The sequence below is a fragment of the Rhagoletis pomonella genome, unplaced genomic scaffold (assembly GCF_013731165.1).
Source record: "Rhagoletis pomonella isolate Grant_MI unplaced genomic scaffold, Rhpom_1.0 Rhpom_scaffold_00006, whole genome shotgun sequence".
Taxonomy (NCBI): Eukaryota; Metazoa; Arthropoda; class Insecta; order Diptera; family Tephritidae; genus Rhagoletis; species Rhagoletis pomonella.
Window position 1 is genome coordinate 71,228,559 of NW_023458560.1, and position 15,321 is coordinate 71,243,879.

Sequence of the window (15,321 nt, forward strand, 5' to 3'; positions counted from 1 at the left end):
CTCTAAAATTAAGTGTGCCAGAATAGAAATTTCCTGTTTTTGCGAAGTTAATGGTATTTGTTATAGTTACTAGTTCGTTATATACTTCTGTAAGTATTGACTGATCAAAAATTGATTCTGTATTTAATTTTGCTAAAATTTTTTCAAAGCGGGAATTTATTTTCCTTTGCTGGTTATTATTTTCTATAAGCTGGTTCACTCCTGTTTTAATTTCGACAAGATCATCGTGATCTGGTATTCCTGTTATAAATTTTAATGCGGAACCTAAAAAATTGAGGCCACGTTTGGCACGATACTCGGATGGTATTAATTGTGATTTCAAAGTTTCTATTTTATCAATTATTATATCTTTTTCATCGATTTGAGTTGATTCATATTTGCTTCGCACAATTCGTTCATATGGTTCTAATATTATGCATAAATTCGACACGTGGTAAAGAAATGATGAACTCTCATAGGTATACACAGTATCTAGTTCAGTAAGAACATATTTTTTACCAGCCAAATCTGTTATTTTATCGCAAAATCCGTGAGTAACTATTACTAAAATTAAGAAGCCTATTCGTTGCATGGTGTGCTAGTTTTCCTTATACTATCCTTGTGTATGATTTTCCCCCTCGCTGTTAGGATTGTGTCCCCACGATCTTCTTTTACTTTATGTTTATTGTACTTAGTTGCAAGTTTATTACGCCGATCTGTTCGACTATAAATTATATCACCTGGTTTGTATATAATGGTTTTCCTTTTTTTATTATGGTGCCTGAGTAGTCTCTCTTGTTTATCCACAAGTATGTCCTTGATATTAGGATATTTGTCTCGGTTGTAAAAAACCTCTTCGGGTTTATATCCTGTTGTGGAGTGTATCGTCCTATTGTATTGGCGAACTGCGTTGAATAATTCGTCACCGGGAGCAGTATTATTTTCTGCAGCTAAACTTTGGCAAAGTTCAATTAGAGTGCTATGTATCCGTTCAACTTGAGCGTTTGATGTTGAATGATGTACAGGCGTAACTGAGTGTGTTATTTGTAGCCGGCTGTACAAGAATTTCGTTATGTTGCTCTTAAATATACTTTCGTTATCAGTCATGAGGTACTTGGCATTTGGGTAGACTTGTGTGAGTACTTCTTCTATGTATTCGTGGCAGTTTGTCTTTGTGTCCAATTTTCGTAAGAAGCAGTATTTGGAATATCTATCTGTAGAACTAAGGTATTGTTTATTATTAATATGGAAAATATCCATCTGTATGTACTCTCCTACTTTTGTTGGTATTGGAGTTTTTCCAATAGGTTGTTTATTTGGTTGCCTTTCGTATTTGTGCTGTAGACATATTTCACAGCCTATGACTAGTTTACGGCACATTTCTTTAATATTGGGCCAGTAATGAATCAACAATATTTCTTGCGTGTTATTTTTGTAGTTCCTATGTGCACGTTTATGTGTTTGTGTGACAATTTCTCTTTGTTCGTTTGGAGAAGTTACGTCGTTTAACTTATTTTGGGCTAGCACTAGATTATAATTTGGGAAGGCGGAGCTAATTTCTTGTTTTAGGTGAAACAGTATTTCCTCATCTATCTTTATCGCATTAGTAACTTTTGGATTAACTACATCTTTAAGTTTAGATAGTAAGTCCGGGGTTTCTCTATAAAATATTGTATGTCTAAACCGACCAGGAAATATTGTTTGACTGAGGACTTCATTCCTTTCATTATCTTGTAACACAATTATTTGATTTCTGAAAGCGTTAAGTGGTTGTTTAACTTTCTTCATAATTTCTACAGGGGAACTTTGTTGCGAATGGTCGGAACAATACGTTGAAGTATTTATTTGTTGTCGCGAAAGCGCATCTGCAACGACATTCTGGTGTCCAGGTTTATATACAAGTTTGGCACCGTATTCTTCAATTAGGTTTTTCCAACGCTTTAATTTCGCATTCGGATTTTTTTCGGAAATTGAAAATATTAGCGATTGGTGGTCCGTGTAAATTGTCAAGTTTGCCACACCATACAAATAATTTCTAAGTTTTTGCAAGGACCAAACGATTGCTAGTAGTTCTTTTTCATTGGTACTATAGTTTTGTTCTGTTTCACTTAGAGTGCGTGAAATGAATGCGATCGGGTGACGATTTTGTGACAGAACTGCCCCGATAGCGAAATTACTAGCATCGGTTGTTAGACTAAATGGTTTAGAGAAATCAGGCTGGAAAAGTTCAACTTGCTCTTGTAGAGCGTTTTTTATTTTTTCCAAGGCTTCTTCGGCTGCTGTATCTAATTGTATTGGTATTTTAGCACTTTGATTTTTTGATACCATTCCTAATTCTCCTCTCAAATTAATCGTTAAAGGTTTCGTGATTTTAGCAAAATCCTTTATAAACTTCCTGTAGTAACTAGCAAGTCCTAGGAAAGATCTCAATTCTTTCAAATTTTTTGGTTTTGGGTATTTCTTTATAGTTTCGATTTTTTTTGGGTCTACCGTAATTCTATTATGTTTTATAATGTGTCCAATGTATTCAACTGAATCTTGGAAAAAATTTGACTTTTCGTCAGAAATTTTCATGTTAGCATTATGGAGTGCGTTAATTATAATCCGGATGTATTCCATATGTTCTTCTGGTGTAGATGAATAAATTAGTACGTCATCAATATAAACATACGCGAACTTTCCGATATACTCTCTAAGGATGTCGTCAACGCATCGTTGAAATATGGAGGGTGCATTCTTTAACCCGAATGGCATTCTGATAAATTCATACTTTGCGCCGTTGACAGAGAATGCTGTCTTTCCTCGATCAGGTTCTTTAATTAAAATCTGGTGAAACCCTGATTCTAAATCTATTGTGGAAAAAATCTTGGCTTTTCCGAGGTTTTGTATTGTCATATTAATATCTGGAATTGGATATCTGTCAGTAATCGTATGAGAATTTATCTTTTGGAAGTCAACAACCATTCTCCGTTTGGGCTTGCCTTGGTCATCGGTGCCCTTTTTTGGTACAGTCCATATAGGTGAATTATATGGGCTTTTGCTTGGTTGTATTATACCGTCGTTTAAGAATTTCTCAATTTCTTTCTTGACAAAGTCGTGATCGGACATGGGATATGGGTATTGTTTTGTCCATATAGGGTCTTCCGATTCGGTCTTGATAGCTGCTTGTATTGTGGTTGTAAAAGGTAATTTACCATTTGTATTATTATTTCTATTCATTAGCTCTTCCACCTGGTCTTTAAATTTTTCGTTATTTATTGTATAATTAATCCTTGGTTCTACTGCCAGGATCTTCTTCTTCTGATACTTCAAGCTATAGTCAAATAACCTAACTTCTGCCTTCATTTGTCGTAATCCCTGTTCTCCGAGTATCATGTCAAAGTCGTTTAGTTCCCTTATTTCATAGAACGTTAAATGATGCCCGTACATCGTTATAACTTTTTTAGAATTTACAATTGAATAACCATGTAAGGTTTTGGTTTTAAATGGTTTTAATTTAATAGATTTTCCTATATTACAATTTATATTAATGTAATTATTAGTGGAGCCTGTGTCAATTAATAAGGTAACGGGTGTGCCGGTTAGGCCGCATTTTGTTTCTAAGCAAGGCAACCCGTTTATTCGCCTAAAAAAGTACTGCCTGTTTCAAATTGTTCTTCATAATTAGGTACATCCACTGACTCTAGATCTTCTCTATTTAATTGGTTAATTCTTTGGAACTTCCTATCTGGCGGAGAAGTGGCGTTATTGTAGCTAGATGCCCTATCTCTTTTATATACATGGTTTGATTTAAAAGGATTTTGACTTACGGCATTATTGTACTTGGTTGTCTGCATGAATTGTCTGGATTGGTCTATGTCCATTGGAGTAGGTGTGGGTTGTTGTTGTCGCTGTGGTGGTTGTTGTTGGTTAAAACTCCTTGCCTGGTAGTTGTGATTCTGCATCCTTACGTTTGGCTTGTAATATCTTTCCTCTTTATGTTGTGAGTAGGTGTTTCGGTTTGTGCTGTGTTGATGCTGTCTGCTGTTACTTCCTAGTCTGGGCCGTGTCTCGAATTCCGCATTCTCATTGTCATGGAGAATGGTACAGGCTATCGCATATGCCGATTCCAAATTCTCTGGGTTATGGCTGTACAATGTGCCGCTTGTATATTTGGAGTTTAACCCAAGAATAAACGTCCTCACTGCCTCTTGGTTAGCGTATGCTATCATCCCTTTGTCATTATTGGACATCTCAATTTTTGATAGGGCTAAATTGAGTGCCTTTGAAACCTCACTGTGGAATTCTGCAAGGGATTTTCTATCTTGTGTGATTCGCTTCATTTCATCAAGAAGCACATATAGTGGGCGTTGGTCTGCATATGTGTAATCCAATCTGTTAATGATTGAATAAAAATTCAATTTGGTGTTGTGGTTCGTAAGGACGTTAGCAGCGGGTCCTGTAATTTTTGTCCGCATTATTCCCAGGGCACTATAATATTTAGGGTGATTTTGGAAGATCTTTATAGCTTCCATGAATGCCCACACTTGTGATCTCCATGATCGGTATTGTACTTTGTCCCCGTCAAATTTTGGTAGGGATTTGAATAGCTCCAGGTCGATATCCTTGGCGTCAGTAATATTTAGTTTTACTTCTTCGTATAAAACTAATTCTTCCGGAGCGTTTTGTTGCTCTAGTGCGGCAATTCTCTCCGTGAATTCCGTTGTTTGTCGCTGCATCTCGTTCATCAGTGTGGTGAACTGGGCATTTAGTTGGGCCAGTTGTTGCTCCATTGTAAATTTATTTAGATTTCTGTAGTCGTCGTAGGATTTTTGCTTTTTTCCTCTCCGGAGTCTCCGTAAGGTATCCAGGTTTTTCACTTCACTTTTTTGTTTAAAATTTTCAGAGTTTTTTTATTATTTGCACACTTGATTGTGTTTTTTTCACTTGATTTCCGTTGATTTCGGTTTATGTTATCAGTATTATTCCGTTTTTTCAGGATCTATACTTGATTTTCGTTGATTCTTTTAGCACTTTTTTCAACGTGTAGTGCCGGAAGTCTTTCTTCCCGTGGATTTAGTTTTCTCTATTCCTTTTACATAGAAAAATGGCTTAAGGTTCGGTTGAGCCCCCAGTTATGAGTCCTTGTTAGGAATTAAAAGTACACAAGAGTTTATTTCAGTCTCGTTTTATTTCCAGAACTGTTTTCCATTTTTACACTTACATCTATTTATACTATTTCTAACTATTGTTTGTTTGGTGATAAAAAGATGTTTACATGTTTAGCATTATGTTATCATAATGCTTTGTTACTTATCACCGAATATAATTGTTTATGTTATTAAAAAGATGTTTACGGGTTTATACTTGTCTATCGTATTCTCTTTGTTATTATGTTATCATACAAGGTGAAAGGGCATATAGTTGTTTGTATGTATTTTGGTTCGTGAATAATGATTATATGTATATGTGTATGTATCTAGTGTTTAGGTTAGCGTCGTTAACTAGCGCTCCCACAGCTGCTTAACTGCCAGAGAAGATAAATACCTGTCTTTTCTCCTTGGATGTTCTTATTAGGTGCCTCGTATATGCTACAGTGGTCAGAAAGCCGAAAAGATATTTTTAGTTTCAGGTAAGGTGAGAACACTCGTCCTCCTCTGACCTTTCCGCCGAGTTTGGAGCCATCAGTATACATGTTTATAACGTTTCGCATGCGTTGGGACCTTGTGCTCCAGTCCTGTCGAGTTGGTGTGGCAATTTTATAGATTTTGGTATTTGATGGTATGCGGTAGTTACTTCTTACAGATATCGGTGTGGGTGCCAGCGTTCTAAGATTTTCGAGTGGCCAGATGCACTATGAGTCTAGGAACCTACCTTTCTGAGCCTTAAGGCTAAAATAACGGCTATCCCTAGAGCAATTACGTCATATCTTGAGTTGCTGAAAAGCATAGAGCTCCGCTTATGCAAATCTCTGCACTCCATTTCACCCTTTTGTGTTGTTGAAGCGCTGTTGATTTACTAAAGGTAGTCCACCGGAAAAGGGCTCCATAGAGCAAGATCGGACGCAAGCTTGAAACAACGAGTTTACGGGATGTACGAGCCAGTCCTTTGTACGATAAAAGGGAGTGAATAAACGCTATATTGACAAAAAAAAGGTGCCTGACGCTAAATGAGCTGCGTGTAACCCAGACCATATTAAGTGGATTATTATGATAAGAAATGAGTAAAATTTTCTGATTTAGGTTCAACATTGTTGAATTCCTCTACCAATATCGGGCATCGTTTGTGCACTATCTTATGGTTGGTCTTGACAATTCTGCAAGCTCAATTTGATAGGAAAATTAAGTAAAAAAGTAATTACTTGGGGTGGGCTTTAAGTTCGTCTCGAACTATGGGCACTCTAGCATACTCAAAGGCTTCGGATTCCTATCGACTCGGACTGACCACTGCACGCCGGTTTTGAACACGAATAGATATTTCGGGGTCCTATAAACTTATGTACAGATGGATCGAAGCTGAATGGGAAAACAGGTGGAGGTGTCTTCGGCTAAGAACTCTCCATCAGCCAGAAATTTAGGCTACTGAATTATTGCAGCGTCTTCCATGCAGAGGTGGTCCCAATAAAAAACAATATTGAAATAGCTTTTAAGGAGATGGATATTTATTGCGACAGCCAAGCAGCTATCAAGGCACTTGGCTCTTTGCCGGTGCATACGAGAACGGTGGGGGAGTGTCTGACTTCCTTACCAACCGCGTCGGATTACTTCGACATTAAGCTTATTTGGGTTCCAGGTCACAGCGAGATCGGTGGAAACTGCATGGCCCATGAGCTGGCAAGACAGGGAACCCTTGAGGAATTACTTCCAGATAGAGAAGGGCTAGGAGTTCCCCTGACCTCGTGTGGTTTGCTTCTGGACAGGTGGGCATTAGGTCAGCTCCGCGAGCGTTGGGTGAAGACCTTGGAATGCAAGGTGGCAAAATCCTTCGGGCCTCGTGTAGACCCCTGCGGTCTGGGGAGCTTTTGAGATAAGCAAGCTGAATGCGGGATGATAAGGTGGAATCATCTCAACACCTGCTGCTCTGGTGCCCTGCCTTTGTCAGCCTAAGGTTTAAGCACCATGGGTTGCACTTTTTTAACACTCCCTATGAGCTTTCGGGAATGGACATCAGCCGCTTGAAAAGCTTTTTCTCTTCAAAGAAGCCATAGGTGTTGTTGTTCTCTCTTGCCTCCCTCCTATTTTCCTACTCTCACGCTCACCGCTCTTAAGGGCATCACAGCGGACAACTTAGTCGTGTCTAAGTGGGCTTCCATCTACGGAGGTAGCCTGCTAACCTAACCTAATACTTAAAGAGAAAAATATGCAAGCATCGGCCTACATCCTGTCGAGATGGTTCGATTGTTCTGGGCCCGGCTTAATGACAGATAGTCTATTCTATTCACAGCCCTATTTTTTAACGTTACCGAACATTTTGTAGCAAAAAAAAAAATTACAGAGCAGATTTAGTTACCCGTTAACATTTTTTCGCGTTCATGTTAAAATTTTTTATTATTTTTAATACCAAGTAAATTATATTTGGATTATTGTATGTGTAGTTAGTGAAATAATTATCTAGTCCAGGCATTATAATTAATACTAAATAAACCCTGAGAAAAATTTTCGAAAAGGCCCGCCGATAACTTATTTCCTGCAGCCATGCTTACACCTAGAGAGGCTTGTTGGTCTCTTTAGATGCTCTGGGTAAAGCTTAAGACACAGAACACAAATGATAGCGTAGTTCCCTATTATTAAGGTTCCACCAAAATGCTTTTCTGCATAAACTAATAAATCAAAACTTTAACAAAATTCTCCACCCGAAATACCGATTTGAAAATTTCCTTCAATTTGAAAATATTTGAAATTCGAACAGTTAAAATGCCGCCTCGTTAACCCACAACAAAATGCAATACAAACATGCATAATTTGCTATCCACAGCAAATTCCAACTTTGATGGCTTGTAATAAAATCAGAAAAGAAAAAAAAAACTAAACATCGTGCTGCTACTCGCATAACAGATTGCAAGGAATCAACTTGCAAGGACAACGAACGGTAACAGATGTCATCAAGAAGGCTGTGTAGACGTATGGCAACGAATATAGCATGATCCCATTTGCCAACAACATCTTCGTCATCAAAGTGGAGGAAAAACATTAAACATTTTGCGGTTTTCGCATACCAAAAATTACAGAGACATTTGTGTAAGCAAAAACTTGCATACTACTTACATGTGTATGCATGTAAATTAGGGTGGCCCAAACAAAGTGAATTCGGAATTTTCATGCGTCACCCCTTAGGATTTTTCTGTATCGAAAATATATACCCCTGTGTTTTTTTTTTAAATCAAAAAATTTTTAGACGTCGCTCAAATCACGCAAAGTTTTCCACGTATTTTTAGAAAAAAATTATTTTTTCATAGAAATAGGAAACTCTGTATCTATTCAAGAGACTTCAAGGTATATTACCCAATTGTTTATTTAACAATTTGTCAATACTAACTACTTTTTATGGGTCCTCCAAAACCCACAAAAAAAGTATAAATTTAGACTCATACAAAATCGTTAATAAAAAACTGGGTATTTTTCTTTGAAGTCTCCCGAAGAGAAACACAGTTCAAAGATTCTATAACATTTCTACAAAATATTTTTTTTATTTTCCCGGTTTTATTTGAGCGTTTTGAGCGACCTCTTTATATTTTTTGTTAAAAAAAAATAGTATACTCTTTCGATAAATATAGACCAATCCTTCGGGTGAGGGCATTCAAATTCCGAATTTACTTTTCTCAAAGCATTTTTGGACCACTCTAATGCATATTTATGCGTATGGCAGATTTGAGGAATTTATTGGAGTTGGATATGGTTGGCTATGCTGTCACGGGACATTTGCTTTTTGGTATAAACTTTTGCACGGAATTGACATCTTTCTATAGATACATTCATATGTATGTTGCTCATTCTTTGTTCCAGAAGAAACTGTGCATATTCAAAATTATGTAAGGAATGCTAACAATTGTGTGTACCAACGATTCATCAAGGAAGCGCAGAATGTAACTACATGTATATTTTCATTTAAGTATACATATTAGGGCGCTTTTTTGCGACTATCAAAATTTTGTCGAAAGCACCTAAAAAAAATCCCTGAAAATTTTAAGCTTTGATTTTAACATTAAGTACTCGCCTAAGGCGTGCAAAGATTTCCCATATAAAATACACGTAAGCTTTGATTGTTTTTCTTATATAATTATGGTCAATGATGGGTTTTCTTCAGAATTGAACCTTTTATTTATTTTTTTATTTATTATTATTATTATCAACAAACAGGACGCTTACAGACTATATGACAAATATATACATAGAATAAGGGAAACCCTTATGACAAGTGCCTTATGAGTAAATTCTTAAAAAGTAAACTTTGAGTAAGAAAAATCGAAGTCTAAAGATGAAGAATAAGCATTAAATTGGGAGAGAGTCCTCCTTAAAGGAGCATTCATACCATAAACAGTTTTAACAACACCCACAAAAAACAATTCATTACAACGAAGAATACGTGAGAGAACATTAAAACGAATTTTCATAAGGAGGTGCGAGCAATCTATAGAGCCTACAATTATGTCAAAGACAAAGCACATCGATAACAAAGTACGCCTGGACTCTAAGGACATGAGATTTATCAACAAACAACGAGAACGATAGGACGGAATAGGGTCTACAAATTTCAACGGACGCAAAGCAAAGCGTATAAAAGCCCTCTGAACAGACTCCAATCTGTTCACATGAACTCTATGAAAAGGTCTCCAAACAAATACAGCGTATTCTAACCTCGACCGAACTAAAGACGAATACAACAGTTTGAGAGTATAAGGATCGGAAAATGACGAGCAGTTGCGACGAATAAGGGCCAACATCGCGAATGATTTAGAAACAATAAAGTTTATGTGGGTGGTGAAGGTGAGCTTGGAGTCAAAATAAACACCCAAGTCTTTAAAATCAGTAATTGATTTTAGCGGGACATTCGAAAAACAGTAAGAGTTTGGAACAATACTAATCACTTTTGCAAAAGAGGTATAATGACATTTACCAATATTGAGGGACAAACGATTACGCGCACACCAACAGTACAAATTATCAAGCTCACCCTGGAGAATCAATGAGTCTTCTCTATTTTTAATTTCATAGTATATCTTCAGGTCATCCGCATATAGAAGAAACTTACACTTTGAGAAACAGGAAGATATATCATTAATAAAGATAACAAATAATAACGGACCTAAGACACTACCCTGGGGAACACCAGAGGAGGAGACAAAAGAATAAGACGATACATTATCAAAACGAACAACACAGCGTCTGTTATACAGATAGGATGTGATCCACTTCAGAAACTCTGAATGAAAGCCCAGGCCTTCAAGTTTAGCTATCAATATTCGATGAGGCACCCTGTCAAAAGCCTTAGAGAAATCAGTATATATCGTCAATTTGGCATCCCTTTTGAAAGGTTTCCAAACAGTCCTCTGTAAAAGCAGCTAAATTGGTTAACGTAGATCTGCCCGGCACGGGACATAATAAATGTTTAACAGCAAAGTAAATTTTATCTTTTACTATGGACTCAAACAGTTTTGAGACAGTGGTAAGCTTAGAAATCGGCCTATAATTCTCAATACAATTTTTGTTACCACTTTTAAGAATTGGCGTAATAAAAGTCAATTGCCAGTCATCGAGGAAAACTCCGGCAGATAGAGACATGTTAAAAATGTGCCTCAAAGGCGCAATTAGTGAAGGACAACTTTTAAATAAAATAACCGAGAGGCCGTCTCCATCAGTGTTAGTGGATAGTTTAAGCTGGTTAATGCCATTAGCTACATCCTCGTCTGTCAACCTTAATTTCCCGAAGTTAATGGGAGTATCTAAATTTGACAAAAGATCTTCAGGAATAAAATCATTATCAGAATTACCTGAAATAAAGTTGGAAAAAAAAAAATCAGCAAAAAGATTAACAGCTTCGGAGATGGTTGATGATTTTTCTTTGATTTAATATAACTCCAGAAGAACTTGGGATTAGATTTAATATTGCTTTGTACGCCGCGAATATAATTCCTATACAAAGATTTATTGAGCCTGTTAAATTCAGCTCTATAAAACACGTAACGCTCACGCAAATTAACATCGTTGGAATGCTTTTGTCTTTTGTAGAACTTATACTTCTTATTCCTTATACGTTTGAGTTCTTTAGTAAACCATGGGCGCTTAGCGGTTTTCGAATTAAGAATTGGGATGTGACCGACACAAATATCACAAAGTTTAGACTTAAAAATATCGTAGCAACCAGTTACATCCACATTTCCAAAGAGCTGGGCCCAATCCAAATCAAACAAATTATTCAATTCAGCAAAATTACAACAAGAGTAGTTAAAAGCAACCGTCTGACTAGCAGTCGGTAATTCAAAATATTGGTAAAATTCAAACTCCAAAACCATAGGGCTATGATGCTGATTTGGAGGGGAAATGTAACTGGCCGCATGAGAGAGCTTGAAATTTATATTAGAGCTAATAAATATTAAATCTAAAATTCGGTTTAACTCATTAAAAAAACCATTGATTTGAAATAATTCAATACATAATAAATTATCAATTAAATATGATTCAGATAAAGTAGTAACATTTGATGGGGTGAGGAAAATATTGTTATTAATAAAGCTCCAGGAAATATTACATAAATTAAAGTCACCTAAAGCACAAAGTTGGCTGTTTCCAATTTTCTCGTGGAGTGCCAGTATATTGTCAACATGTGCCTTGTATATGACATCACAGCTGCCCGGCGGAATGTAGGACACACAAATGTACAGCACACCACAGGTGCCATGCAATTTTACACAAAGCTGATCCAACAGGGCGTTGGCATCTAGCAGCGGATAAAAAGAAGCTCGAAGATATCTGCGCGCAGCTATCAGTACACCACCACCCCTACTAACACCAGTTTTAGCAAAATCTCTGTCTTTGCGAAAAACGTCAAAGAGAGCTGGATTAAAGAACTCCGCATCGAAAAAGTTAGCATTCAGCCAGGTTTCTGTCCGAACGAAGCAGCCATAATCCAATTATGAGCTGAGAATGTAGACAGATTCGGATTTTGTCCTGAGTCCCGAAGTATTTTGGTGATAGATACTTATTTTCCGATCACCAGAGGTGGAATGACTTTTTACTTCTTGGGCTGCGGCTGGGCATCTTTTTGAAAAAAATCAAAAGGCCGGACAGCAACGTTGGGGGGCCAAATATCCGATGACAGAATTTTTGAGTAGTCAGATTCTGAAACTCCAAGCTTGAAATTAATGTGCTTAATAGTTTCCAAATCAGAATCCTTTTTGACCAGTTTATAGCATACAATTGTCTTCTTATCGATAGCCGCATATTTAGCCACATAGCCAATGATGTCATCAGTCCTTACAGTAGGCAAAAACGATGATAAGTGCAGCCATTTGCGGCGAACAACAACTCCCAGCCTCGAGTTCTCATTTGACCCAAATACACACCGCCTGTCTCTTATGAGTACGCTTTTTATTCATAGCGGACCACTGTGCATTATTTGCTTGCGCATTGTTAGTTGCGTTTTTCGCTTGTGCGTTGCTCAACCTAGCATTGTTCGCCAAAGCCGCAGCAGCGGCATACGTAGGCACAGCGTTAGCGGGGCCAGCAGTTGGTGAACAAGGAGAAGTACAAGCAAGCGGAAGATGAAGCAGAAAAACCGATGTTATTACCAGGAGTAGTTGGCGAGCGAGGGAAAGCAACAGCAGCAGAAAAACCGGTATTACTACTAGGAGTAGTTGAAAAACCGGTATTAGTATCAACTACATCAAGAGCGGTATAACCAGTATTCATACCCGGCGCATCAGAAACACAATGCATTTCAGAACTTTTTCGTACTGCCACGGTATTAGAGTCAGCAACAGCATCATTAGATGGCGCAGTGAAAGCGCGCTTTGGCAATTTACCAGGCTGAACAACAACACTATCACTAGCTTTTGCTTGCGAACGCGTCGTTCTTTTGTTTCCACTAGTAGCAGGTGCCGGCGAAATAGAATTATCATTTGCTGGTTCAATTAATGCGATAAAAATGCTTTTTAATTTTTCCAAATCCGAAATCGCGTTTAAGATTTTATCTTTCAGCCCACAATGGGCCGTACAATTAGTACATAAAGACATTATTGCGAGATAAATGAAAATAAACACAGAGCGATAGAAAACACTACCGAACTATTCTGCCAATTAAGCAGAAAGTGTTCATTGCGGTGTATTTCAAACTCTCACCAGCGAGTTAGTACGGGTCACTAAACCCAATATTTTCATAAAATTCCCGTTTTTTTGCCCCTATCTTGTAAATAACAAGAGGTACAGAAAAATTGTAAATCACAAACTGGTAGAGATATACATATTTATGTACATATATGTATCTAGCTTTTTTTCTGAGTGTATGCGACGAAATATATATTTATCCAGGGATACGCACATACATACATGGCAAAGGAATTTCATCCGCGGTGGTAGCGTGCGGCAATTCCAGTCGAAACATTCTTCGACTGCTGAGCTGAAGATAGCTCCAAAATCCCATCTAGCATGGTTGACAAGCAGCCAGTGCCTGGTCTGAGATTTCCTAAATAATAGCTTATGCATATGTATATCCCTTGGGGGTTACGTTCGGGTCACCTGAATTTGGCTATCTGGCAGCTAAATTGTTCTGATTGGGAGGTGAGATCTCGTTCTCGATTGAAAACTTCTTGGCTTTGCATGGAATGGAATTGCGGTGGGAAAAGAAAAACAACGACGATTTTCTACGCATTCTCGCATAGTTGCCTTGTCACATGAGGCCTAACTAGAGAAACGACTCAATGGATAGGAGGAAAATAAGGCAGGCGCGAGAATTATTACTCCTCGGGTAACTGCCAGACATTTTTATGAAGCTTAGTAGCTTGTCGAAGAGAATTCGATCTATAAATGCCTGGGGGAGACCAGAAAGCTGCAGAGCAAATAATCGGTACTATCCTCATTCCCCAAAAAAAATGTGCATAATTTATCGCCGATGTTACCCATGGTGAGTATATATCCCTTTATCGTGCGAATCCGGTCCAGCAGATCACTCTTTCTCCTGAACAGCCCTACTGTTTTTTTCATTGGTGAGTTGGATTTCTTGACTTATTCAGTTCTCGAGGTTGACAATAAAAAAAATTCCAAACTGTCTAATTTACTATGTATATGTATCAATATTTGTTCCTCTCATTACCATTTCAGCCAACTTCAACACCTCCGAGCAATCCCAACTGACTGGCAGTAAGAAGATCACTTACAATAATTATTGATATCATATCGAAAGCAACTTGCTCCTCGGCGAGCCCCCTCTGCAACATTGGCAAGTAATTGCGGCTAGCCAAGTCGACTGATCTCTATAAATATATCTACATACATATGTATGTAGGTATATTACAGCCGGTCATCAGCAGCGTGCGTCAGTGAATGCAACTAACCGTCAATTATGCATTTTGTGCATTTTGCGCATTTTATATTGTTGTAGTCGTTCTTGTTGTTGCTCTACCTCTGCACTTGTGCAATGTGCAAAATTGCTATAAGGCATGCAGCCCAGTCAGCTAGCCAGCAGCAGCAGCGAGCCACCATCCGAACCCCACTCAGCGGTAGACAATGAATGAGCAGTTAATAAAATAATTGCCACATTTGATGAATTTATGCACAGACATTGGTAATAATTTTGTTCTGTATGTATGTATGTATGTATGTTTGTCTGTCTCTTAAGCGTTTTGTTGCAACGTTTTTGTTTTCGCGTTGAAATTGTAATGCATTATTGGGAAAACATTTAACGAAAAGTATTCATTTGTTTGTCATTTCGAGCACTCGATGTTGTTGTTGTTGTTATTGGGGAAGGAATTGTTGCTTGGCCGGTGCGCAAACAGGAATTTTACTAATCGAAATTAAATGACGTGTGAATACTGGCAGCTGCTAACTTGGCCAGTAGTCAATTTATTTAGTCGAGCTATTCGAGTTGGGCGAGTTGCCAGCGATGAGGAAGCAGTATCAACTCGCCGAAGGGCTCATGGCTTGATCGCTGGACATCAATGCATGGCAGCTAAAAACTGGAAATATTATTTTGATAATCTTAAAACTGGAAATAGCTTCAAATGTTTTTCAATTGGAAATCGAGTTATAATTTATAAACAAAACATAGCATAAGCTGGTGGTAAATTTAAAAGTGTACATCTTTTAATGAAAATTTCGGAACTGGGTATCAATATTTGGATATTTGCAAAATGGACATTAATTTATGGCAGAC

The 15,321-nt window shown here is 37.6% G+C and overlaps 1 protein-coding gene across 1 annotated transcript in view; it reads left to right on the forward strand.

Annotated features, from left to right (window-relative positions):
• Positions 1–2,562: 2,562 nt before the first annotated feature.
• LOC118742088 (receptor-type tyrosine-protein phosphatase N2-like) overlaps positions 2,563–15,321 on the forward strand; it is a gene marked incomplete at its 3' end in the record, with an annotated part of 75,224 nt that continues 62,465 nt past the window's right edge. Inside the window, 1 exon segment of the mRNA XM_036474051.1 lies at positions 2,563–2,567. Coding sequence (XP_036329944.1) covers positions 2,563–2,567 — 5 coding nt within the window.